At 58.1% G+C, this 21,870-nt stretch overlaps 4 protein-coding genes across 24 annotated transcripts; all 4 read right to left on the bottom strand.

Moving 5' to 3' along the window:
- Positions 1-2,218: 2,218 nt before the first annotated feature.
- On the bottom strand, positions 2,219-5,613 carry LOC140261571 (protein MANBAL-like). Of its 4 annotated transcripts, XM_072355123.1 has the most exons (6): positions 5,566-5,613; positions 3,745-3,822; positions 3,589-3,670; positions 3,328-3,412; positions 3,015-3,209; positions 2,219-2,576 (listed from the first exon to the last, which is right to left on the bottom strand). In XM_072355123.1, the coding sequence occupies exons 5-6, from the start codon at positions 3,162-3,164 to the stop codon at positions 2,469-2,471; spliced, it is 258 nt and encodes an 85-aa protein (XP_072211224.1). In that variant the 5' UTR covers positions 3,165-3,209; positions 3,328-3,412; positions 3,589-3,670; positions 3,745-3,822; positions 5,566-5,613; the 3' UTR covers positions 2,219-2,468. The 4 variants fall into 4 exon arrangements, with proteins under 4 accessions (XP_072211224.1, XP_072211225.1, XP_072211223.1 ...); XM_072355124.1 differs by lacking the exon at positions 3,328-3,412 and having other exon boundaries at positions 3,015-3,206; XM_072355122.1 differs by lacking the exon at positions 3,328-3,412 and having other exon boundaries at positions 5,566-5,607.
- Positions 5,614-7,381: 1,768 nt separating this feature from the next.
- On the bottom strand, positions 7,382-10,776 carry LOC140261563 (protein MANBAL-like). 6 transcript variants are annotated; one of them, XM_072355093.1, is made up of 6 exons: positions 10,729-10,776; positions 8,908-8,985; positions 8,752-8,833; positions 8,491-8,575; positions 8,178-8,372; positions 7,382-7,739 (listed from the first exon to the last, which is right to left on the bottom strand). In XM_072355093.1, exons 5-6 carry the CDS (start codon positions 8,325-8,327, stop codon positions 7,632-7,634), a joined length of 258 nt encoding a protein of 85 aa, XP_072211194.1. In that variant the 5' UTR covers positions 8,328-8,372; positions 8,491-8,575; positions 8,752-8,833; positions 8,908-8,985; positions 10,729-10,776; the 3' UTR covers positions 7,382-7,631. The 6 variants fall into 6 exon arrangements, with proteins under 6 accessions (XP_072211194.1, XP_072211195.1, XP_072211193.1 ...); XM_072355094.1 differs by lacking the exon at positions 8,491-8,575 and having other exon boundaries at positions 8,178-8,369; XM_072355092.1 differs by lacking the exon at positions 8,491-8,575 and having other exon boundaries at positions 10,729-10,770.
- Positions 10,777-12,547: 1,771 nt separating this feature from the next.
- LOC140261570 (protein MANBAL-like) lies at positions 12,548-15,932 on the bottom strand. 7 transcript variants are annotated; one of them, XM_072355118.1, is made up of 6 exons: positions 15,885-15,932; positions 14,074-14,151; positions 13,918-13,999; positions 13,657-13,741; positions 13,344-13,538; positions 12,548-12,905 (listed from the first exon to the last, which is right to left on the bottom strand). In XM_072355118.1, exons 5-6 carry the CDS (start codon positions 13,491-13,493, stop codon positions 12,798-12,800), a joined length of 258 nt encoding a protein of 85 aa, XP_072211219.1. In that variant the 5' UTR covers positions 13,494-13,538; positions 13,657-13,741; positions 13,918-13,999; positions 14,074-14,151; positions 15,885-15,932; the 3' UTR covers positions 12,548-12,797. The 7 variants fall into 7 exon arrangements, with proteins under 7 accessions (XP_072211219.1, XP_072211221.1, XP_072211217.1 ...); XM_072355120.1 differs by lacking the exon at positions 13,657-13,741 and having other exon boundaries at positions 13,344-13,535; XM_072355116.1 differs by lacking the exon at positions 13,657-13,741 and having other exon boundaries at positions 15,885-15,926.
- Positions 15,933-17,700: 1,768 nt separating this feature from the next.
- Positions 17,701-21,085, bottom strand: LOC140261567 (protein MANBAL-like). 7 transcript variants are annotated; one of them, XM_072355102.1, is made up of 6 exons: positions 21,038-21,085; positions 19,227-19,304; positions 19,071-19,152; positions 18,810-18,894; positions 18,497-18,691; positions 17,701-18,058 (listed from the first exon to the last, which is right to left on the bottom strand). In XM_072355102.1, exons 5-6 carry the CDS (start codon positions 18,644-18,646, stop codon positions 17,951-17,953), a joined length of 258 nt encoding a protein of 85 aa, XP_072211203.1. In that variant the 5' UTR covers positions 18,647-18,691; positions 18,810-18,894; positions 19,071-19,152; positions 19,227-19,304; positions 21,038-21,085; the 3' UTR covers positions 17,701-17,950. The 7 variants fall into 7 exon arrangements, with proteins under 7 accessions (XP_072211203.1, XP_072211205.1, XP_072211201.1 ...); XM_072355104.1 differs by lacking the exon at positions 18,810-18,894 and having other exon boundaries at positions 18,497-18,688; XM_072355100.1 differs by lacking the exon at positions 18,810-18,894 and having other exon boundaries at positions 21,038-21,079.
- Positions 21,086-21,870: the final 785 nt, after the last annotated feature.

Raw genomic sequence — 21,870 nt, 5'->3', positions numbered from 1 at the left:
ATAATTCGTTTCCATTGCTAACATGCTTACTAACTGGCCTACAACAACTGTTCCCATTTTCAAGACCTGGCAGATGAATTTCTCAGCTTCTCCCCCCCGCCCCAATGCTGGTCACACTCCACGATCTCTGCTTTCCATGCTAGAGCAGCAGCAAATTGTACTTAGGTTTCTGAAGTCCCTTCCAGTCTCAGAAGGGAATAAAACAGACCGAAGGGAATGGATGCAATGTCTCGCTATGACACCTGTTGACCCAGAATAGCTTGCACTTACTCAACACCTATGAAGCTCCTACACAAGCATCACACACAAACAAGGAAGGGAAGAAAAACCCAGGACGCTGTGGAGGGGTCCTACCTCTCAGTAGGTGATGCCTGTTCCATGTATAGAGGACAGACATAAATTGCACCTCATCTGTTCCCCATTTCTTCTCCCTCGCTTCGTACAGGCACTTATTATGGATGACAAAGTAAGGCTCATGGAGAAGACTGGGTATACATGAGATCTTTAATTCATTGGTGCTAGAGAACTGCTGGAACATACTTGTCCAGATCATGGATATCTTCCAACAAGCACCAACCAGGCACGGCAACTCACAGCTGAAATGTCATTGCCCTTTCCAAGTAACCAGTCTACCTACAGGCTTCTCATTAGAGACTTGCAAACGAGACCAGAACACATTTATTCCCATTTCAGGGGTTGGCTTCTTTTCACCACACATCACATGCACAAGAATAGATTGCTCTTGCAAGGAAGCACGTACCGACACACCTGAGCATCCTGCTGAGCAGGGGCATCATCCACATACATGCCCTTTCCTAACCCCTTGTGCACTATCAGGATGGCCCGGCTGGCTTTGCTGCAGAGCCTCATCGGAGAGTCTGCAGACGTGGGGGAAAAGCTCAGCAGCTCAGCAGCTGCCGAGGGAAGGTTTCATGCCCTGGCCTGCACACAGCCCGGCCCTCCCTGCTCTGCGCTCCTGGCGTCCCCTGCGGCCCCTGTGCTGTGACCAACACGAGCGGGGCTCAGGCCCAACGCCCTCCCTGCTGCCGGCCCTCCCCCATGCCCATGTGCTGCACCCACACCGGCTGCCCCAGCCCCGCAGCCCTCCTGCAGGCAGCACAGCCCCAGGCACCGGGCTCGGCCCCAGCCCCGAGGTGCTGCTGCACGGGCTGAGCCCAGACCTAAGATGCAATGACCACTCCGAAGTATTGGGTTTCCCTCCTTCACACAATCACAGAATTATCAAGGTTGGAAAAGACCTAAAAGATCATCCAGTCCAACCATCACCAGTACTTCCCAGCTAAATCATATCCCTCAACGCAACGTCCAAACGTTTCCTGAACACCCCCATGGTCGGTGACTCCACCACCTCCCCGGGCAGTGCATTCCAGTGCCTGACTACCCTTGCCGAGAAGTAATACTTCCGAATGTCCAGCCTGAACCTCCCCTGGCGCAGCTTGAAGCCATTCCCTCTAGTTCTATCAGTGATTACACGAGAGAAGAGGCCGACCCCAAGCTCACTACAACCTGCCTTCAGGAAGTTATAGAGAGCTATAAGCTCTCCCCTGAGCCTCCACTTCTCCAGGCTGAACAATCCCAGTTCCCTCAGCCGCTCCTCATAAGGCCTGTGCTCCAGACCCCTCACCAGCTTCGTAGCCCTCCTCTGAACACGTTCCAGGGCCTCAATGTCTCTCTTGCAGTGAGGGGCCCAAAACTGAACACAGCCCTCGGAGGTGCGGCCTCACCAGTGCCGAGTACAGGGGGACAACCACCTCCCTGTTCCTGCTGGTAACACTGTTTCTGATGCAAGCCAGGATGCCGTTGGCCTTCTTGGCCACCCGGGCACACTGTGGGCTCACGTTCAGCCGAGCATCAATCAGTTCCCCCAGGTCCGTTTCCTCCACACAGTCCTCCAGCCACTCCAACCCAAGCCTATAGAGCTGCCTGGGGCTGTTGTGGCCGAAGTGCACGACCCGGCATTTGGTCTTGTTGAACCTCATCCCATTGCCTTCAGCCCAGCTCTCCAGCCTGTCCAGAGCCCTCTGCAGGGCCTCGCTACCCCCAGGCAGATCCACACTCCCAGCCAATTGAAACGTGGGACAAGCAGCTCCATTTCCAGGGAGGGACGTGAAGCCGACCGCTTCATGGCCCTGCGATTGCCAGCCCGAGCCAGGCACCTTTTGAGCAGCTACTGAAAGAGGCAGCACCACTATTCAAATGTTTGTTTCGCTTTTATTTGCAAGAAAGAGATGCTAAATGCAACCAAAATGCATTTCAATGGGAAATCAAATAGGCGGGATACTGGTAATGACTAAAGACACAGCTTCCTTAGTTCCTCTCCGCAGTCCACAAAAGGGAAAGCACGGCCATGCCTGAAAACAGGACCACGCAGTCTGTGTCCTTTGGTGCACCTCTGAGGAAGCATTCCAAGCGATTCTGCTGTCCTTTGCGCCTCACTGCTCAAGCCCTTATCGTTTCTTTTTGCTTTCCTTCTTGGCTTTCTTGCTCAGCTGTGCAGCACTCGCCTTGGGTTTCTTCACCGTCTCCCAAGTCTTAGACTCAAAACCCTCCGAGTCCTACAAGAAGCAATTGGGACACAGTCAGGGAGCTCCCTAACAACTGGCTGACAGCTGGCTTTGGGAGCTCAAGTCACCTGACCGAGCAGCTTTGGGGACCAGCACTGGAAATCGCCTTCCTGACCTCAGGGCACATTAGAAACTCCCCCTCTGTCTAGTTCCCAAAAATCCCATGAAAACAGAGCCTGAAGTCCTCTATAGCAAGGCTGTCCGAGCTAATCGGGTGGACCCCCTGCCTGGCAGCTCATAGGGCGCAGCAGCAGCTGCAGGATAGGACAAGCTGGCACCTCAAGGCTGCTGGAGTGCGGAAGGAAGGACAGAACCAAGTGCGGCACTCTCAGCAGTGCCGGGGCACTCTGCCGTAGGCAACAGCTACAGACGGCTCCCTCCCAGCCCACTGCCTGAGCATTGCTATCAGTCTCACACAGCGCTACTTACTGCCTTTGGGGACTTGGAAACTGGCAGGATGATGGCCAGAACACACAGGAGCTGGAAAAGGGCTCCAAACAAGAGTCCGTAGCGCAGCACGTTCTCCATTAGTGTGGGCTCAGGGATCTCAGGTGGAGAGAAATGCAGTTCAGCAGCCATAGTGCAGACAGCCTGCTGCTCCACTGCTCTCACGGAGGCTGCCTGCTGAGAGGGGGAAAAAGGCACCGTTAGTCTCAGGCACTGCGACGGGGTCACTTCCTGCTAGCAAACATTTCCAGGCTAACTTAGAGAGCCGCTCGGAAGAGATCCAGGGCCTACTGACCCGAGAACAAAGAGGGACATCAAACTTGCATTCCAGTTGCCTTTGCCCGCCTGCCTAGGAAAAGAGCCCTCAGCCTTCGGTACTGCTGCACTTGCAGGTGGGGGAAGAGAAGCAGAGAGGACGGGTGGACGTCAAATAAGGGAAGAGCTTACCAGGCAAGATTAAACCTATCCCTGAGCTCCATCACACACACGTAACCACTGCCCTATTACTATCACAGCAATGTTATTCTTACCATTAAAGTTACCCATGTTCACGTACCTGGTTGTGGACGTGTTCGCGGCCTTGCTGCTGCTGTGCTCTACAACGCCAGCCACGGAAATAAAGTGAGCAGAAAGCTGATCTGTTGAAGACAGAGGAGTGAGCCGTGCTTAACCAGCACTGCTTCAGAGCACGCTTACAGTAAGGCACACCTACCTTACAACGGCAGCTCCAGACTGCTCTCCTGAAGCCCAATTGCATTTCACAGCCACTCACGCGCTGCCCCTCGACAACCTGCAACAGAAGAGTCACAAGCTGCAAATCCCATCCCTGGGAGATGTCAGCACATCTCCGCACTCGTGGAGCAGCGCTCACGTCTTCGGGTGAGAAAGCAGGCGTGTGCTTACCGAGTGAGCGCTGTTTGCTGCCAGCTGCTGGTAGGAGCCCAGCTAACCCTAAGTACGAACAGTAACCTAAGCCTAACTCTAAAACAGGAACAAAAACCTACACCTAACAATAAAACACCAACAGTAACCTAAGCCTAACTCTAAAACAGGAAAAAAACCTACACCTAACACTAAAACATGAACAGTAACACCTACTCCTAATCAAAAACACGAACAATAACCTACTCCTAACCAAAAACATGAACAATAACCTACTCCTAACACTACAACTAAATTAACAAGGAAAACAACAATAAAAATGGGCTAAGATGGGACATCGGAGGGTTAAGATGGGACCGGGGACCCGCAGAGGAGCAGCAGATGTGAAATGAAGCCTCCCGACTAACGCCGGGGGCGGGGGCCGCGCAGACGGTAAGGAGCCCTGCGCCTGGACCAGCGATGCTGCAGCCCTGGTGGTGCTGATGCGGGGCCTGGCACGGTGGTGTGGTGCCAGGCCAGCTGTGCCGCGGGCGGACCCACCTCCATGGGCTCGTCCGGAGGCGGATCCACCTCCATGGGCTCGTCCGGAGGTGGATCCACCTCCATGGGCTCCACGGAGGTGGTCACGGGGCTGGTCCAGGTGTGATGGAAACGGGCTCTCTTGCCTGTCTGCTGCCCGATGGTCATGGCGGGCCCCCTCTTCCTCTTCATTCCTGTGGTCCCCGGCTCCATCTTCCCACCTCCATCCTGCCCATCGTCCAGCCTCGCTCTCTTTGCTGCCCACATGGCTGTTGACGGCCAGAGCTCAGAGAGGCGAGTGCGTTGCGTGGGGCAGCGGTGACCAAGGCAACGGCTGTGACATGGCCAGGGTTCTAAAATGGCGGCCGCGCTGCTGGCACTGCTGGCACTGGTGTTCCACATGGCATGAGGAGGGGGCTGGAGGGCAGGGCACGGCACGGCAGCCAGAAGGCACTCGCTGTGCCCAGCGGGCAGCCCTGCTCTCCGGCCAGCAAGAGGGCACAGAGGAGCCGGCCCTGAGCAAAGGGCCCTCGGCCTCCTTCGGCCTCCTTCGGCCTCCTTCGGCCTCCCCCTTCCACCACAAGGGAATCTCTTCGGGCTGCCATACGCAGCACGCAGCACCACGCTGATGGGGCTCCTGAGCTCAGCGCCAACAACAGCAGGCTCCAAAGCGGACCTGACTACGCCTGCCTCCTGGGACACACAAGCTCTGCTCTCCATGTTGGCATCCAGCGCCTCTCCTTGGGCGGCCTCTTGGGGGATTCAACCACGACCCACCATTAATACCTCCAGCTTCCACATCCAACAGACTCACAACAGCAGCAACAAGGCGGGCAGGAACGGGCCGTGCTGCTGACTGCGGGCGCTTGTCAAGCCTCCCTCTCGCTGCCCCCATTCTGCTCGGGCAGCCGGTCCCAGCAACAAACACCATCACACACAACTGCAGCCCTGACTCGTCCCGCTCGCCGACAGCCAGAGGAAGGACATGGATTCCCCTTCCTTCAGCTCCGCACTCGCTGGCACCGCACGCATCGCCTCTGCGTGCCGCCAGCACCGCGAGCTGCTCCGCCGACATCCCTCCGTGCCCCGCACCGCGGCCCGGCCCCGCTGGCAGCACACAGCCCGCTCCTACCGGCCCCATTCAAACTTCCGCGCCGCCACGCCGCGCTGCCCCGGAAGCGCTCTCGGCCGGCAGGAAGCACTTCCTGCCCCGGCCCTAGCAACCGCCTGCGCCGTCCCGTTGCTAAGGGCGGCCTGGGGCCGGCCCGGGCCTGTGGGGGGGTTCGCTCCCGGATTCCTGGCGGGTGGCGCCGGCGGCACGGAGCTTTCCTTCTCCTTTCCTGCTCTGGCCTTTTGGACTCCTCTTTTCCTTTCCTTTCTTTGCCTTCCTTCCCCTCCTCTCCTTTCCCTTCACGTTCCGCCCACACTCAGTACGCAGATCTCCAACGGAGGTGCCTGCAGAAGCTCATCTGTGCAGGCAGTCAATGGCTCGTGCTGTGCTTCGCTGCTTTGTGCTCTTCAATGACTGCTCAGTTGTGCCCTTTCCTAACCCCTTGTGCACTATCAGGATGGCCCGGCTGGCTTTGCTGCAGAGCCTCATTGGAGAGTCTGCAGACGTGGGGGAAAAGCTCAGCAGCTCAGCAGCTGCCGAGGGAAGGTTTCATGCCCTGGCCTGCACACAGCCCGGCCCTCCCTGCTCTGCGCTCCTGGCGTCCCCTGCGGCCCCTGTGCTGTGACCAACACGAGCGGGGCTCAGGCCCAACGCCCTCCCTGCTGCCGGCCCTCCCCCATGCCCATGTGCTGCACCCACACCGGCTGCCCCAGCCCCGCAGCCCTCCTGCAGGCAGCACAGCCCCAGGCACCGGGCTCGGCCCCAGCCCCGAGGTGCTGCTGCACGGGCTGAGCCCAGACCTAAGATGCAATGACCACTCCGAAGTATTGGGTTTCCCTCCTTCACACAATCACAGAATTATCAAGGTTGGAAAAGACCTAAAAGATCATCCAGTCCAACCATCACCAGTACTTCCCAGCTAAATCATATCCCTCAACGCAACGTCCAAACGTTTCCTGAACACCCCCATGGTCGGTGACTCCACCACCTCCCCGGGCAGTGCATTCCAGTGCCTGACTACCCTTGCCGAGAAGTAATACTTCCGAATGTCCAGCCTGAACCTCCCCTGGCGCAGCTTGAAGCCATTCCCTCTAGTTCTATCAGTGATTACACGAGAGAAGAGGCCGACCCCAAGCTCACTACAACCTGCCTTCAGGAAGTTATAGAGAGCTATAAGCTCTCCCCTGAGCCTCCACTTCTCCAGGCTGAACAATCCCAGTTCCCTCAGCCGCTCCTCATAAGGCCTGTGCTCCAGACCCCTCACCAGCTTCGTAGCCCTCCTCTGAACACGTTCCAGGGCCTCAATGTCTCTCTTGCAGTGAGGGGCCCAAAACTGAACACAGCCCTCGGAGGTGCGGCCTCACCAGTGCCGAGTACAGGGGGACAACCACCTCCCTGTTCCTGCTGGTAACACTGTTTCTGATGCAAGCCAGGATGCCGTTGGCCTTCTTGGCCACCCGGGCACACTGTGGGCTCACGTTCAGCCGAGCATCAATCAGTTCCCCCAGGTCCGTTTCCTCCACACAGTCCTCCAGCCACTCCAACCCAAGCCTATAGAGCTGCCTGGGGCTGTTGTGGCCAAAGTGCACGACCCGGCATTTGGTCTTGTTGAACCTCATCCCATTGCCTTCAGCCCAGCTCTCCAGCCTGTCCAGAGCCCTCTGTAGGGCCTCGCTACCCCCAGGCAGATCCACACTCCCAGCCAATTGAAACGTGGGACAAGCAGCTCCATTTCCAGGGAGGGACGTGAAGCCGACCGCTTCATGGCCCTGCGATTGCCAGCCCGAGCCAGGCACCTTTTGAGCAGCTACTGAAAGAGGCAGCACCACTATTCAAATGTTTGTTTCGCTTTTATTTGCAAGAAAGAGATGCTAAATGCAACCAAAATGCATTTCAATGGGAAATCAAATAGGCGGGATACTGGTAATGACTAAAGACACAGCTTCCTTAGTTCCTCTCCGCAGTCCACAAAAGGGAAAGCACGGCCATGCCTGAAAACAGGACCACGCAGTCTGTGTCCTTTGGTGCACCTCTGAGGAAGCATTCCAAGCGATTCTGCTGTCCTTTGCGCCTCACTGCTCAAGCCCTTATCGTTTCTTTTTGCTTTCCTTCTTGGCTTTCTTGCTCAGCTGTGCAGCACTCGCCTTGGGTTTCTTCACCGTCTCCCAAGTCTTAGACTCAAAACCCTCCGAGTCCTACAAGAAGCAATTGGGACACAGTCAGGGAGCTCCCTAACAACTGGCTGACAGCTGGCTTTGGGAGCTCAAGTCACCTGACCGAGCAGCTTTGGGGACCAGCACTGGAAATCGCCTTCCTGACCTCAGGGCACATTAGAAACTCCCCCTCTGTCTAGTTCCCAAAAATCCCATGAAAACAGAGCCTGAAGTCCTCTATAGCAAGGCTGTCCGAGCTAATCGGGTGGACCCCCTGCCTGGCAGCTCATAGGGCGCAGCAGCAGCTGCAGGATAGGACAAGCTGGCACCTCAAGGCTGCTGGAGTGCGGAAGGAAGGACAGAACCAAGTGCGGCACTCTCAGCAGTGCCGGGGCACTCTGCCGTAGGCAACAGCTACAGACGGCTCCCTCCCAGCCCACTGCCTGAGCATTGCTATCAGTCTCACACAGCGCTACTTACTGCCTTTGGGGACTTGGAAACTGGCAGGATGATGGCCAGAACACACAGGAGCTGGAAAAGGGCTCCAAACAAGAGTCCGTAGCGCAGCACGTTCTCCATTAGTGTGGGCTCAGGGATCTCAGGTGGAGAGAAATGCAGTTCAGCAGCCATAGTGCAGACAGCCTGCTGCTCCACTGCTCTCACGGAGGCTGCCTGCTGAGAGGGGGAAAAAGGCACCGTTAGTCTCAGGCACTGCGACGGGGTCACTTCCTGCTAGCAAACATTTCCAGGCTAACTTAGAGAGCCGCTCGGAAGAGATCCAGGGCCTACTGACCCGAGAACAAAGAGGGACATCAAACTTGCATTCCAGTTGCCTTTGCCCGCCTGCCTAGGAAAAGAGCCCTCAGCCTTCGGTACTGCTGCACTTGCAGGTGGGGGAAGAGAAGCAGAGAGGACGGGTGGACGTCAAATAAGGGAAGAGCTTACCAGGCAAGATTAAACCTATCCCTGAGCTCCATCACACACACGTAACCACTGCCCTATTACTATCACAGCAATGTTATTCTTACCATTAAAGTTACCCATGTTCACGTACCTGGTTGTGGACGTGTTCGCGGCCTTGCTGCTGCTGTGCTCTACAACGCCAGCCACGGAAATAAAGTGAGCAGAAAGCTGATCTGTTGAAGACAGAGGAGTGAGCCGTGCTTAACCAGCACTGCTTCAGAGCACGCTTACAGTAAGGCACACCTACCTTACAACGGCAGCTCCAGACTGCTCTCCTGAAGCCCAATTGCATTTCACAGCCACTCACGCGCTGCCCCTCGACAACCTGCAACAGAAGAGTCACAAGCTGCAAATCCCATCCCTGGGAGATGTCAGCACATCTCCGCACTCGTGGAGCAGCGCTCACGTCTTCGGGTGAGAAAGCAGGCGTGTGCTTACCGAGTGAGCGCTGTTTGCTGCCAGCTGCTGGTAGGAACCCAGCTAACCCTAAGTACGAACAGTAACCTAAGCCTAACTCTAAAACAGGAACAAAAACCTACACCTAACAATAAAACACCAACAGTAACCTAAGCCTAACTCTAAAACAGGAAAAAAACCTACACCTAACACTAAAACATGAACAGTAACACCTACTCCTAATCAAAAACACGAACAATAACCTACTCCTAACCAAAAACATGAACAATAACCTACTCCTAACACTACAACTAAATTAACAAGGAAAACAACAATAAAAATGGGCTAAGATGGGACATCGGAGGGTTAAGATGGGACCGGGGACCCGCAGAGGAGCAGCAGATGTGAAATGAAGCCTCCCGACTAACGCCGGGGGCGGGGGCCGCGCAGACGGTAAGGAGCCCTGCGCCTGGACCAGCGATGCTGCAGCCCTGGTGGTGCTGATGCGGGGCCTGGCACGGTGGTGTGGTGCCAGGCCAGCTGTGCCGCGGGCGGACCCACCTCCATGGGCTCGTCCGGAGGCGGATCCACCTCCATGGGCTCGTCCGGAGGTGGATCCACCTCCATGGGCTCCACGGAGGTGGTCACGGGGCTGGTCCAGGTGTGATGGAAACGGGCTCTCTTGCCTGTCTGCTGCCCGATGGTCATGGCGGGCCCCCTCTTCCTCTTCATTCCTGTGGTCCCCGGCTCCATCTTCCCACCTCCATCCTGCCCATCGTCCAGCCTCGCTCTCTTTGCTGCCCACATGGCTGTTGACGGCCAGAGCTCAGAGAGGCGAGTGCGTTGCGTGGGGCAGCGGTGACCAAGGCAACGGCTGTGACATGGCCAGGGTTCTAAAATGGCGGCCGCGCTGCTGGCACTGCTGGCACTGGTGTTCCACATGGCATGAGGAGGGGGCTGGAGGGCAGGGCACGGCACGGCAGCCAGAAGGCACTCGCTGTGCCCAGCGGGCAGCCCTGCTCTCCGGCCAGCAAGAGGGCACAGAGGAGCCGGCCCTGAGCAAAGGGCCCTCGGCCTCCTTCGGCCTCCTTCGGCCTCCTTCGGCCTCCCCCTTCCACCACAAGGGAATCTCTTCGGGCTGCCATACGCAGCACGCAGCACCACGCTGATGGGGCTCCTGAGCTCAGCGCCAACAACAGCAGGCTCCAAAGCGGACCTGACTACGCCTGCCTCCTGGGACACACAAGCTCTGCTCTCCATGTTGGCATCCAGCGCCTCTCCTTGGGCGGCCTCTTGGGGGATTCAACCACGACCCACCATTAATACCTCCAGCTTCCACATCCAACAGACTCACAACAGCAGCAACAAGGCGGGCAGGAACGGGCCGTGCTGCTGACTGCGGGCGCTTGTCAAGCCTCCCTCTCGCTGCCCCCATTCTGCTCGGGCAGCCGGTCCCAGCAACAAACACCATCACACACAACTGCAGCCCTGACTCGTCCCGCTCGCCGACAGCCAGAGGAAGGACATGGATTCCCCTTCCTTCAGCTCCGCACTCGCTGGCACCGCACGCATCGCCTCTGCGTGCCGCCAGCACCGCGAGCTGCTCCGCCGACATCCCTCCGTGCCCCGCACCGCGGCCCGGCCCCGCTGGCAGCACACAGCCCGCTCCTACCGGCCCCATTCAAACTTCCGCGCCGCCACGCCGCGCTGCCCCGGAAGCGCTCTCGGCCGGCAGGAAGCACTTCCTGCCCCGGCCCTAGCAACCGCCTGCGCCGTCCCGTTGCTAAGGGCGGCCTGGGGCCGGCCCGGGCCTGTGGGGGGGTTCGCTCCCGGATTCCTGGCGGGTGGCGCCGGCGGCACGGAGCTTTCCTTCTCCTTTCCTGCTCTGGCCTTTTGGACTCCTCTTTTCCTTTCCTTTCTTTGCCTTCCTTCCCCTCCTCTCCTCCTTTCCCTTCACGTTCCGCCCACACTCAGTACGCAGATCTCCAACGGAGGTGCCTGCAGAAGCTCATCTGTGCAGGCAGTCAATGGCTCGTGCTGTGCTTCGCTGCTTTGTGCTCTTCAATGACTGCTCAGTTGTGCCCTTTCCTAACCCCTTGTGCACTATCAGGATGGCCCGGCTGGCTTTGCTGCAGAGCCTCATCGGAGAGTCTGCAGACGTGGGGGAAAAGCTCAGCAGCTCAGCAGCTGCCGAGGGAAGGTTTCATGCCCTGGCCTGCACACAGCCCGGCCCTCCCTGCTCTGCGCTCCTGGCGTCCCCTGCGGCCCCTGTGCTGTGACCAACACGAGCGGGGCTCAGGCCCAACGCCCTCCCTGCTGCCGGCCCTCCCCCATGCCCATGTGCTGCACCCACACCGGCTGCCCCAGCCCCGCAGCCCTCCTGCAGGCAGCACAGCCCCAGGCACCGGGCTCGGCCCCAGCCCCGAGGTGCTGCTGCACGGGCTGAGCCCAGACCTAAGATGCAATGACCACTCCGAAGTATTGGGTTTCCCTCCTTCACACAATCACAGAATTATCAAGGTTGGAAAAGACCTAAAAGATCATCCAGTCCAACCATCACCAGTACTTCCCAGCTAAATCATATCCCTCAACGCAACGTCCAAACGTTTCCTGAACACCCCCATGGTCGGTGACTCCACCACCTCCCCGGGCAGTGCATTCCAGTGCCTGACTACCCTTGCCGAGAAGTAATACTTCCGAATGTCCAGCCTGAACCTCCCCTGGCGCAGCTTGAAGCCATTCCCTCTAGTTCTATCAGTGATTACACGAGAGAAGAGGCCGACCCCAAGCTCACTACAACCTGCCTTCAGGAAGTTATAGAGAGCTATAAGCTCTCCCCTGAGCCTCCACTTCTCCAGGCTGAACAATCCCAGTTCCCTCAGCCGCTCCTCATAAGGCCTGTGCTCCAGACCCCTCACCAGCTTCGTAGCCCTCCTCTGAACACGTTCCAGGGCCTCAATGTCTCTCTTGCAGTGAGGGGCCCAAAACTGAACACAGCCCTCGGAGGTGCGGCCTCACCAGTGCCGAGTACAGGGGGACAACCACCTCCCTGTTCCTGCTGGTAACACTGTTTCTGATGCAAGCCAGGATGCCGTTGGCCTTCTTGGCCACCCGGGCACACTGTGGGCTCACGTTCAGCCGAGCATCAATCAGTTCCCCCAGGTCCGTTTCCTCCACACAGTCCTCCAGCCACTCCAACCCAAGCCTATAGAGCTGCCTGGGGCTGTTGTGGCCAAAGTGCACGACCCGGCATTTGGTCTTGTTGAACCTCATCCCATTGCCTTCAGCCCAGCTCTCCAGCCTGTCCAGAGCCCTCTGTAGGGCCTCGCTACCCCCAGGCAGATCCACACTCCCAGCCAATTGAAACGTGGGACAAGCAGCTCCATTTCCAGGGAGGGACGTGAAGCCGACCGCTTCATGGCCCTGCGATTGCCAGCCCGAGCCAGGCACCTTTTGAGCAGCTACTGAAAGAGGCAGCACCACTATTCAAATGTTTGTTTCGCTTTTATTTGCAAGAAAGAGATGCTAAATGCAACCAAAATGCATTTCAATGGGAAATCAAATAGGCGGGATACTGGTAATGACTAAAGACACAGCTTCCTTAGTTCCTCTCCGCAGTCCACAAAAGGGAAAGCACGGCCATGCCTGAAAACAGGACCACGCAGTCTGTGTCCTTTGGTGCACCTCTGAGGAAGCATTCCAAGCGATTCTGCTGTCCTTTGCGCCTCACTGCTCAAGCCCTTATCGTTTCTTTTTGCTTTCCTTCTTGGCTTTCTTGCTCAGCTGTGCAGCACTCGCCTTGGGTTTCTTCACCGTCTCCCAAGTCTTAGACTCAAAACCCTCCGAGTCCTACAAGAAGCAATTGGGACACAGTCAGGGAGCTCCCTAACAACTGGCTGACAGCTGGCTTTGGGAGCTCAAGTCACCTGACCGAGCAGCTTTGGGGACCAGCACTGGAAATCGCCTTCCTGACCTCAGGGCACATTAGAAACTCCCCCTCTGTCTAGTTCCCAAAAATCCCATGAAAACAGAGCCTGAAGTCCTCTATAGCAAGGCTGTCCGAGCTAATCGGGTGGACCCCCTGCCTGGCAGCTCATAGGGCGCAGCAGCAGCTGCAGGATAGGACAAGCTGGCACCTCAAGGCTGCTGGAGTGCGGAAGGAAGGACAGAACCAAGTGCGGCACTCTCAGCAGTGCCGGGGCACTCTGCCGTAGGCAACAGCTACAGACGGCTCCCTCCCAGCCCACTGCCTGAGCATTGCTATCAGTCTCACACAGCGCTACTTACTGCCTTTGGGGACTTGGAAACTGGCAGGATGATGGCCAGAACACACAGGAGCTGGAAAAGGGCTCCAAACAAGAGTCCGTAGCGCAGCACGTTCTCCATTAGTGTGGGCTCAGGGATCTCAGGTGGAGAGAAATGCAGTTCAGCAGCCATAGTGCAGACAGCCTGCTGCTCCACTGCTCTCACGGAGGCTGCCTGCTGAGAGGGGGAAAAAGGCACCGTTAGTCTCAGGCACTGCGACGGGGTCACTTCCTGCTAGCAAACATTTCCAGGCTAACTTAGAGAGCCGCTCGGAAGAGATCCAGGGCCTACTGACCCGAGAACAAAGAGGGACATCAAACTTGCATTCCAGTTGCCTTTGCCCGCCTGCCTAGGAAAAGAGCCCTCAGCCTTCGGTACTGCTGCACTTGCAGGTGGGGGAAGAGAAGCAGAGAGGACGGGTGGACGTCAAATAAGGGAAGAGCTTACCAGGCAAGATTAAACCTATCCCTGAGCTCCATCACACACACGTAACCACTGCCCTATTACTATCACAGCAATGTTATTCTTACCATTAAAGTTACCCATGTTCACGTACCTGGTTGTGGACGTGTTCGCGGCCTTGCTGCTGCTGTGCTCTACAACGCCAGCCACGGAAATAAAGTGAGCAGAAAGCTGATCTGTTGAAGACAGAGGAGTGAGCCGTGCTTAACCAGCACTGCTTCAGAGCACGCTTACAGTAAGGCACACCTACCTTACAACGGCAGCTCCAGACTGCTCTCCTGAAGCCCAATTGCATTTCACAGCCACTCACGCGCTGCCCCTCGACAACCTGCAACAGAAGAGTCACAAGCTGCAAATCCCATCCCTGGGAGATGTCAGCACATCTCCGCACTCGTGGAGCAGCGCTCACGTCTTCGGGTGAGAAAGCAGGCGTGTGCTTACCGAGTGAGCGCTGTTTGCTGCCAGCTGCTGGTAGGAACCCAGCTAACCCTAAGTACGAACAGTAACCTAAGCCTAACTCTAAAACAGGAACAAAAACCTACACCTAACAATAAAACACCAACAGTAACCTAAGCCTAACTCTAAAACAGGAAAAAAACCTACACCTAACACTAAAACATGAACAGTAACACCTACTCCTAATCAAAAACACGAACAATAACCTACTCCTAACCAAAAACATGAACAATAACCTACTCCTAACACTACAACTAAATTAACAAGGAAAACAACAATAAAAATGGGCTAAGATGGGACATCGGAGGGTTAAGATGGGACCGGGGACCCGCAGAGGAGCAGCAGATGTGAAATGAAGCCTCCCGACTAACGCCGGGGGCGGGGGCCGCGCAGACGGTAAGGAGCCCTGCGCCTGGACCAGCGATGCTGCAGCCCTGGTGGTGCTGATGCGGGGCCTGGCACGGTGGTGTGGTGCCAGGCCAGCTGTGCCGCGGGCGGACCCACCTCCATGGGCTCGTCCGGAGGCGGATCCACCTCCATGGGCTCGTCCGGAGGTGGATCCACCTCCATGGGCTCCACGGAGGTGGTCACGGGGCTGGTCCAGGTGTGATGGAAACGGGCTCTCTTGCCTGTCTGCTGCCCGATGGTCATGGCGGGCCCCCTCTTCCTCTTCATTCCTGTGGTCCCCGGCTCCATCTTCCCACCTCCATCCTGCCCATCGTCCAGCCTCGCTCTCTTTGCTGCCCACATGGCTGTTGACGGCCAGAGCTCAGAGTGGCGAGTGCGTTGCGTGGGGCAGCGGTGACCAAGGCAACGGCTGTGACATGGCCAGGGTTCTAAAATGGCGGCCGCGCTGCTGGCACTGCTGGCACTGGCGCTCCACATGGCATGAGGAGGGGGCTGGAGGGCAGGGCACGGCACGGCAGCCAGAAGGCACTCGCTGTGCCCAGCGGGCAGCCCTGCTCTCCGGCCAGCAAGAGGGCACAGAGGAGCCGGCCCTGAGCAAAGGGCCCTCGGCCTCCTTCGGCCTCCTTCGGCCTCCCCCTTCCACCACAAGGGAATCTCTTCGGGCTGCCATACGCAGCACGCAGCACCACGCTGATGGGGCTCCTGAGCTCAGCGCCAACAACAGCAGGCTCCAAAGCGGACCTGACTACGCCTGCCTCCTGGGACACACAAGCTCTGCTCTCCATGTTGGCATCCAGCGCCTCTCCTTGGGCGGCCTCTTGGGGGATTCAACCACGACCCACCATTAATACCTCCAGCTTCCACATCCAACAGACTCACAACAGCAGCAACAAGGCGGGCAGGAACGGGCCGTGCTGCTGACTGCGGGCGCTTGTCAAGCCTCCCTCTCGCTGCCCCCATTCTGCTCGGGCAGCCGGTCCCAGCAACAAACACCATCACACACAACTGCAGCCCTGACTCGTCCCGCTCGCCGACAGCCAGAGGAAGGACATGGATTCACCTTCCTTCAGCTCCGCACTCGCTGGCACCGCACGCATCGCCTCTGCGTGCCGCCAGCACCGCGAGCTGCTCCGCCGACATCCCTCCGTGCCCCGCACCGCGGCCCGGCCCCGCTGGCAGCACACAGCCCGCTCCTACCGGCCCCATTCAAACTTCCGCGCCGCCACGCCGCGCTGCCCCGGAAGCGCTCTCGGCCGGCAGGAAGCACTTCCTGCCCCGGCCCTAGCAACCGCCTGCGCCGTCCCGTTGCTAAGGGCGGCCTGGGGCCGGCCCGGGCCTGTGGGGGGGTTCGCTCCCGGATTCCTGGCGGGTGGCGCCGGCGGCACGGAGCTTTCCTTCTCCTTTCCTGCTCTGGCCTTTTGGACTCCTCTTTTCCTTTCCTTTCTTTGCCTTCCTTCCCCTCCTCTCCTTTCCCTTCACGTTCCGCCCACACTCAGTACGCAGATCTCCAACGGAGGTGCCTGCAGAAGCTCATCTGTGCAGGCAGTCAATGGCTCGTGCTGTGCTTCGCTGCTTTGTGCTCTTCAATGACTGCTCAGTTGTGCCCTTTCCTAACCCCTTGTGCACTATCAGGATGGCCCGGCTGGCTTTGCTGCAGAGCCTCATCGGAGAGTCTGCAGACGTGGGGGAAAAGCTCAGCAGCTCAGCAGCTGCCGAGGGAAGGTTTCATGCCCTGGCCTGCACACAGCCCGGCCCTCCCTGCTCTGCGCTCCTGGCGTCCCCTGCGGCCCCTGTGCTGTGACCAACACGAGCGGGGCTCAGGCCCAACGCCCTCCCTGCTGCCGGCCCTCCCCCATGCCCATGTGCTGCACCCACACCGGCTGCCCCAGCCCCGCAGCCCTCCTGCAGGCAGCACAGCCCCAGGCACCGGGCTCGGCCCCAGCCCCGAGGTGCTGCTGCACGGGCTGAGCCCAGACCTAAGATGCAATGACCACTCCGAAGTATTGGGTTTCCCTCCTTCACACAATCACAGAATTATCAAGGTTGGAAAAGACCTAAAAGATCATCCAGTCCAACCATCACCAGTACTTCCCAGCTAAATCATATCCCTCAACGCAACGTCCAAACGTTTCCTGAACACCCCCATGGTCGGTGACTCCACCACCTCCCCGGGCAGTGCATTCCAGTGCCTGACTACCCTTGCCGAGAAGTAATACTTCCGAATGTCCAGCCTGAACCTCCCCTGGCGCAGCTTGAAGCCATTCCCTCTAGTTCTATCAGTGATTACACGAGAGAAGAGGCCGACCCCAAGCTCACTACAACCTGCCTTCAGGAAGTTATAGAGAGCTATAAGCTCTCCCCTGAGCCTCCACTTCTCCAGGCTGAACAATCCCAGTTCCCTCAGCCGCTCCTCATAAGGCCTGTGCTCCAGACCCCTCACCAGCTTCGTAGCCCTCCTCTGAACACGTTCCAGGGCCTCAATGTCTCTCTTGCAGTGAGGGGCCCAAAACTGAACACAGCCCTCGGAGGTGCGGCCTCACCAGTGCCGAGTACAGGGGGACAACCACCTCCCTGTTCCTGCTGGTAACACTGTTTCTGATGCAAGCCAGGATGCCGTTGGCCTTCTTGGCCACCCGGGCACACTGTGGGCTCACGTTCAGCCGAGCATCAATCAGTTCCCCCAGGTCCGTTTCCTCCACACAGTCCTCCAGCCACTCCAACCCAAGCCTATAGAGCTGCCTGGGGCTGTTGTGGCCAAAGTGCACGACCCGGCATTTGGTCTTGTTGAACCTCATCCCATTGCCTTCAGCCCAGCTCTCCAGCCTGTCCAGAGCCCTCTGTAGGGCCTCGCTACCCCCAGGCAGATCCACACTCCCAGCCAATTGAAACGTGGGACAAGCAGCTCCATTTCCAGGGAGGGACGTGAAGCCGACCGCTTCATGGCCCTGCGATTGCCAGCCCGAGCCAGGCACCTTTTGAGCAGCTACTGAAAGAGGCAGCACCACTATTCAAATGTTTGTTTCGCTTTTATTTGCAAGAAAGAGATGCTAAATGCAACCAAAATGCATTTCAATGGGAAATCAAATAGGCGGGATACTGGTAATGACTAAAGACACAGCTTCCTTAGTTCCTCTCCGCAGTCCACAAAAGGGAAAGCACGGCCATGCCTGAAAACAGGACCACGCAGTCTGTGTCCTTTGGTGCACCTCTGAGGAAGCATTCCAAGCGATTCTGCTGTCCTTTGCGCCTCACTGCTCAAGCCCTTATCGTTTCTTTTTGCTTTCCTTCTTGGCTTTCTTGCTCAGCTGTGCAGCACTCGCCTTGGGTTTCTTCACCGTCTCCCAAGTCTTAGACTCAAAACCCTCCGAGTCCTACAAGAAGCAATTGGGACACAGTCAGGGAGCTCCCTAACAACTGGCTGACAGCTGGCTTTGGGAGCTCAAGTCACCTGACCGAGCAGCTTTGGGGACCAGCACTGGAAATCGCCTTCCTGACCTCAGGGCACATTAGAAACTCCCCCTCTGTCTAGTTCCCAAAAATCCCATGAAAACAGAGCCTGAAGTCCTCTATAGCAAGGCTGTCCGAGCTAATCGGGTGGACCCCCTGCCTGGCAGCTCATAGGGCGCAGCAGCAGCTGCAGGATAGGACAAGCTGGCACCTCAAGGCTGCTGGAGTGCGGAAGGAAGGACAGAACCAAGTGCGGCACTCTCAGCAGTGCCGGGGCACTCTGCCGTAGGCAACAGCTACAGACGGCTCCCTCCCAGCCCACTGCCTGAGCATTGCTATCAGTCTCACACAGCGCTACTTACTGCCTTTGGGGACTTGGAAACTGGCAGGATGATGGCCAGAACACACAGGAGCTGGAAAAGGGCTCCAAACAAGAGTCCGTAGCGCAGCACGTTCTCCATTAGTGTGGGCTCAGGGATCTCAGGTGGAGAGAAATGCAGTTCAGCAGCCATAGTGCAGACAGCCTGCTGCTCCACTGCTCTCACGGAGGCTGCCTGCTGAGAGGGGGAAAAAGGCACCGTTAGTCTCAGGCACTGCGACGGGGTCACTTCCTGCTAGCAAACATTTCCAGGCTAACTTAGAGAGCCGCTCGGAAGAGATCCAGGGCCTACTGACCCGAGAACAAAGAGGGACATCAAACTTGCATTCCAGTTGCCTTTGCCCGCCTGCCTAGGAAAAGAGCCCTCAGCCTTCGGTACTGCTGCACTTGCAGGTGGGGGAAGAGAAGCAGAGAGGACGGGTGGACGTCAAATAAGGGAAGAGCTTACCAGGCAAGATTAAACCTATCCCTGAGCTCCATCACACACACGTAACCACTGCCCTATTACTATCACAGCAATGTTATTCTTACCATTAAAGTTACCCATGTTCACGTACCTGGTTGTGGACGTGTTCGCGGCCTTGCTGCTGCTGTGCTCTACAACGCCAGCCACGGAAATAAAGTGAGCAGAAAGCTGATCTGTTGAAGACAGAGGAGTGAGCCGTGCTTAACCAGCACTGCTTCAGAGCACGCTTACAGTAAGGCACACCTACCTTACAACGGCAGCTCCAGACTGCTCTCCTGAAGCCCAATTGCATTTCACAGCCACTCACGCGCTGCCCCTCGACAACCTGCAACAGAAGAGTCACAAGCTGCAAATCCCATCCCTGGGAGATGTCAGCACATCTCCGCACTCGTGGAGCAGCGCTCACGTCTTCGGGTGAGAAAGCAGGCGTGTGCTTACCGAGTGAGCGCTGTTTGCTGCCAGCTGCTGGTAGGAACCCAGCTAACCCTAAGTACGAACAGTAACCTAAGCCTAACTCTAAAACAGGAACAAAAACCTACACCTAACAATAAAACACCAACAGTAACCTAAGCCTAACTCTAAAACAGGAAAAAAACCTACACCTAACACTAAAACATGAACAGTAACACCTACTCCTAATCAAAAACACGAACAATAACCTACTCCTAACCAAAAACATGAACAATAACCTACTCCTAACACTACAACTAAATTAACAAGGAAAACAACAATAAAAATGGGCTAAGATGGGACATCGGAGGGTTAAGATGGGACCGGGGACCCGCAGAGGAGCAGCAGATGTGAAATGAAGCCTCCCGACTAACGCCGGGGGCGGGGGCCGCGCAGACGGTAAGGAGCCCTGCGCCTGGACCAGCGATGCTGCAGCCCTGGTGGTGCTGATGCGGGGCCTGGCACGGTGGTGTGGTGCCAGGCCAGCTGTGCCGCGGGCGGACCCACCTCCATGGGCTCGTCCGGAGGCGGATCCACCTCCATGGGCTCGTCCGGAGGTGGATCCACCTCCATGGGCTCCACGGAGGTGGTCACGGGGCTGGTCCAGGTGTGATGGAAACGGGCTCTCTTGCCTGTCTGCTGCCCGATGGTCATGGCGGGCCCCCTCTTCCTCTTCATTCCTGTGGTCCCCGGCTCCATCTTCCCACCTCCATCCTGCCCATCGTCCAGCCTCGCTCTCTTTGCTGCCCACATGGCTGTTGACGGCCAGAGCTCAGAGAGGCGAGTGCGTTGCGTGGGGCAGCGGTGACCAAGGCAACGGCTGTGACATGGCCAGGGTTCTAAAATGGCGGCCGCGCTGCTGGCACTGCTGGCACTGGCGTTCCACATGGCATGAGGAGGGGGCTGGAGGGCAGGGCACGGCACGGCAGCCAGAAGGCACTCGCTGTGCCCAGCGGGCAGCCCTGCTCTCCGGCCAGCAAGAGGGCACAGAGGAGCCGGCCCTGAGCAAAGGGCCCTCGGCCTCCTTCGGCCTCCTTCGGCCTCCCCCTTCCACCACAAGGGAATCTCTTCGGGCTGCCATACGCAGCACGCAGCACCACGCTGATGGGGCTCCTGAGCTCAGCGCCAACAACAGCAGGCTCCAAAGCGGACCTGACTACGCCTGCCTCCTGGGACACACAAGCTCTGCTCTCCATGTTGGCATCCAGCGCCTCTCCTTGGGCGGCCTCTTGGGGGATTCAACCACGACCCACCATTAATACCTCCAGCTTCCACATCCAACAGACTCACAACAGCAGCAACAAGGCGGGCAGGAACGGGCCGTGCTGCTGACTGCGGGCGCTTGTCAAGCCTCCCTCTCGCTGCCCCCATTCTGCTCGGGCAGCCGGTCCCAGCAACAAACACCATCACACACAACTGCAGCCCTGACTCGTCCCGCTCGCCGACAGCCAGAGGAAGGACATGGATTCACCTTCCTTCAGCTCCGCACTCGCTGGCACCGCACGCATCGCCTCTGCGTGCCGCCAGCACCGCGAGCTGCTCCGCCGACATCCCTCCGTGCCCCGCACCGCGGCCCGGCCCCGCTGGCAGCACACAGCCCGCTCCTACCGGCCCCATTCAAACTTCCGCGCCGCCACGCCGCGCTGCCCCGGAAGCGCTCTCGGCCGGCAGGAAGCACTTCCTGCCCCGGCCCTAGCAACCGCCTGCGCCGTCCCGTTGCTAAGGGCGGCCTGGGGCCGGCCCGGGCCTGTGGGGGGGTTCGCTCCCGGATTCCTGGCGGGTGGCGCCGGCGGCACGGAGCTTTCCTTCTCCTTTCCTGCTCTGGCCTTTTGGACTCCTCTTTTCCTTTCCTTTCTTTGCCTTCCTTCCCCTCCTCTCCTCCTTTCCCTTCACGTTCCGCCCACACTCAGTACGCAGATCTCCAACGGAGGTGCCTGCAGAAGCTCATCTGTGCAGGCAGTCAATGGCTCGTGCTGTGCTTCGCTGCTTTGTGCTCTTCAATGACTGCTCAGTTGTGCCCTTTCCTAACCCCTTGTGCACTATCAGGATGGCCCGGCTGGCTTTGCTGCAGAGCCTCATCGGAGAGTCTGCAGACGTGGGGGAAAAGCTCAGCAGCTCAGCAGCTGCCGAGGGAAGGTTTCATGCCCTGGCCTGCACACAGCCCGGCCCTCCCTGCTCTGCGCTCCTGGCGTCCCCTGCGGCCCCTGTGCTGTGACCAACACGAGCGGGGCTCAGGCCCAACGCCCTCCCTGCTGCCGGCCCTCCCCCATGCCCATGTGCTGCACCCACACCGGCTGCCCCAGCCCCGCAGCCCTCCTGCAGGCAGCACAGCCCCAGGCACCGGGCTCGGCCCCAGCCCCGAGGTGCTGCTGCACGGGCTGAGCCCAGACCTAAGATGCAATGACCACTCCGAAGTATTGGGTTTCCCTCCTTCACACAAT

This window comes from Excalfactoria chinensis, chromosome 21 (genome assembly GCF_039878825.1).
Source record: "Excalfactoria chinensis isolate bCotChi1 chromosome 21, bCotChi1.hap2, whole genome shotgun sequence".
NCBI classification, from domain to species: domain Eukaryota; kingdom Metazoa; phylum Chordata; class Aves; order Galliformes; family Phasianidae; genus Excalfactoria; species Excalfactoria chinensis.
This window is presented reverse-complemented; position numbering and strand designations above follow the sequence as displayed.

Excerpts from the sequence above, each read along its gene's own strand:
- LOC140261571 (XM_072355121.1), bottom strand. The coding sequence starts at position 3,789 with ATGCAATTGGGCTTCAGGAGAGCAGTCTGGAGCTGCCGTTGTAAGGTA. Across the intron at positions 3,210-3,588 it reads GCGAACACGTCCACAACCAG|CAGGCAGCCTCCGTGAGAGC; the intron begins GTACGTGAACAT and ends TCCCCCTCTCAG. Across the intron at positions 2,577-3,014 it reads TTTCCAAGTCCCCAAAGGCA|GACTCGGAGGGTTTTGAGTC; the intron begins GTAAGTAGCGCT and ends TGCTTCTTGTAG.
- LOC140261563 (XM_072355089.1), bottom strand. The coding sequence starts at position 8,952 with ATGCAATTGGGCTTCAGGAGAGCAGTCTGGAGCTGCCGTTGTAAGGTA. Across the intron at positions 8,373-8,751 it reads GCGAACACGTCCACAACCAG|CAGGCAGCCTCCGTGAGAGC; the intron begins GTACGTGAACAT and ends TCCCCCTCTCAG. Across the intron at positions 7,740-8,177 it reads TTTCCAAGTCCCCAAAGGCA|GACTCGGAGGGTTTTGAGTC; the intron begins GTAAGTAGCGCT and ends TGCTTCTTGTAG.
- LOC140261570 (XM_072355113.1), bottom strand. The coding sequence starts at position 14,118 with ATGCAATTGGGCTTCAGGAGAGCAGTCTGGAGCTGCCGTTGTAAGGTA. Across the intron at positions 13,539-13,917 it reads GCGAACACGTCCACAACCAG|CAGGCAGCCTCCGTGAGAGC; the intron begins GTACGTGAACAT and ends TCCCCCTCTCAG. Across the intron at positions 12,906-13,343 it reads TTTCCAAGTCCCCAAAGGCA|GACTCGGAGGGTTTTGAGTC; the intron begins GTAAGTAGCGCT and ends TGCTTCTTGTAG.
- LOC140261567 (XM_072355098.1), bottom strand. The coding sequence starts at position 19,271 with ATGCAATTGGGCTTCAGGAGAGCAGTCTGGAGCTGCCGTTGTAAGGTA. Across the intron at positions 18,692-19,070 it reads GCGAACACGTCCACAACCAG|CAGGCAGCCTCCGTGAGAGC; the intron begins GTACGTGAACAT and ends TCCCCCTCTCAG. Across the intron at positions 18,059-18,496 it reads TTTCCAAGTCCCCAAAGGCA|GACTCGGAGGGTTTTGAGTC; the intron begins GTAAGTAGCGCT and ends TGCTTCTTGTAG.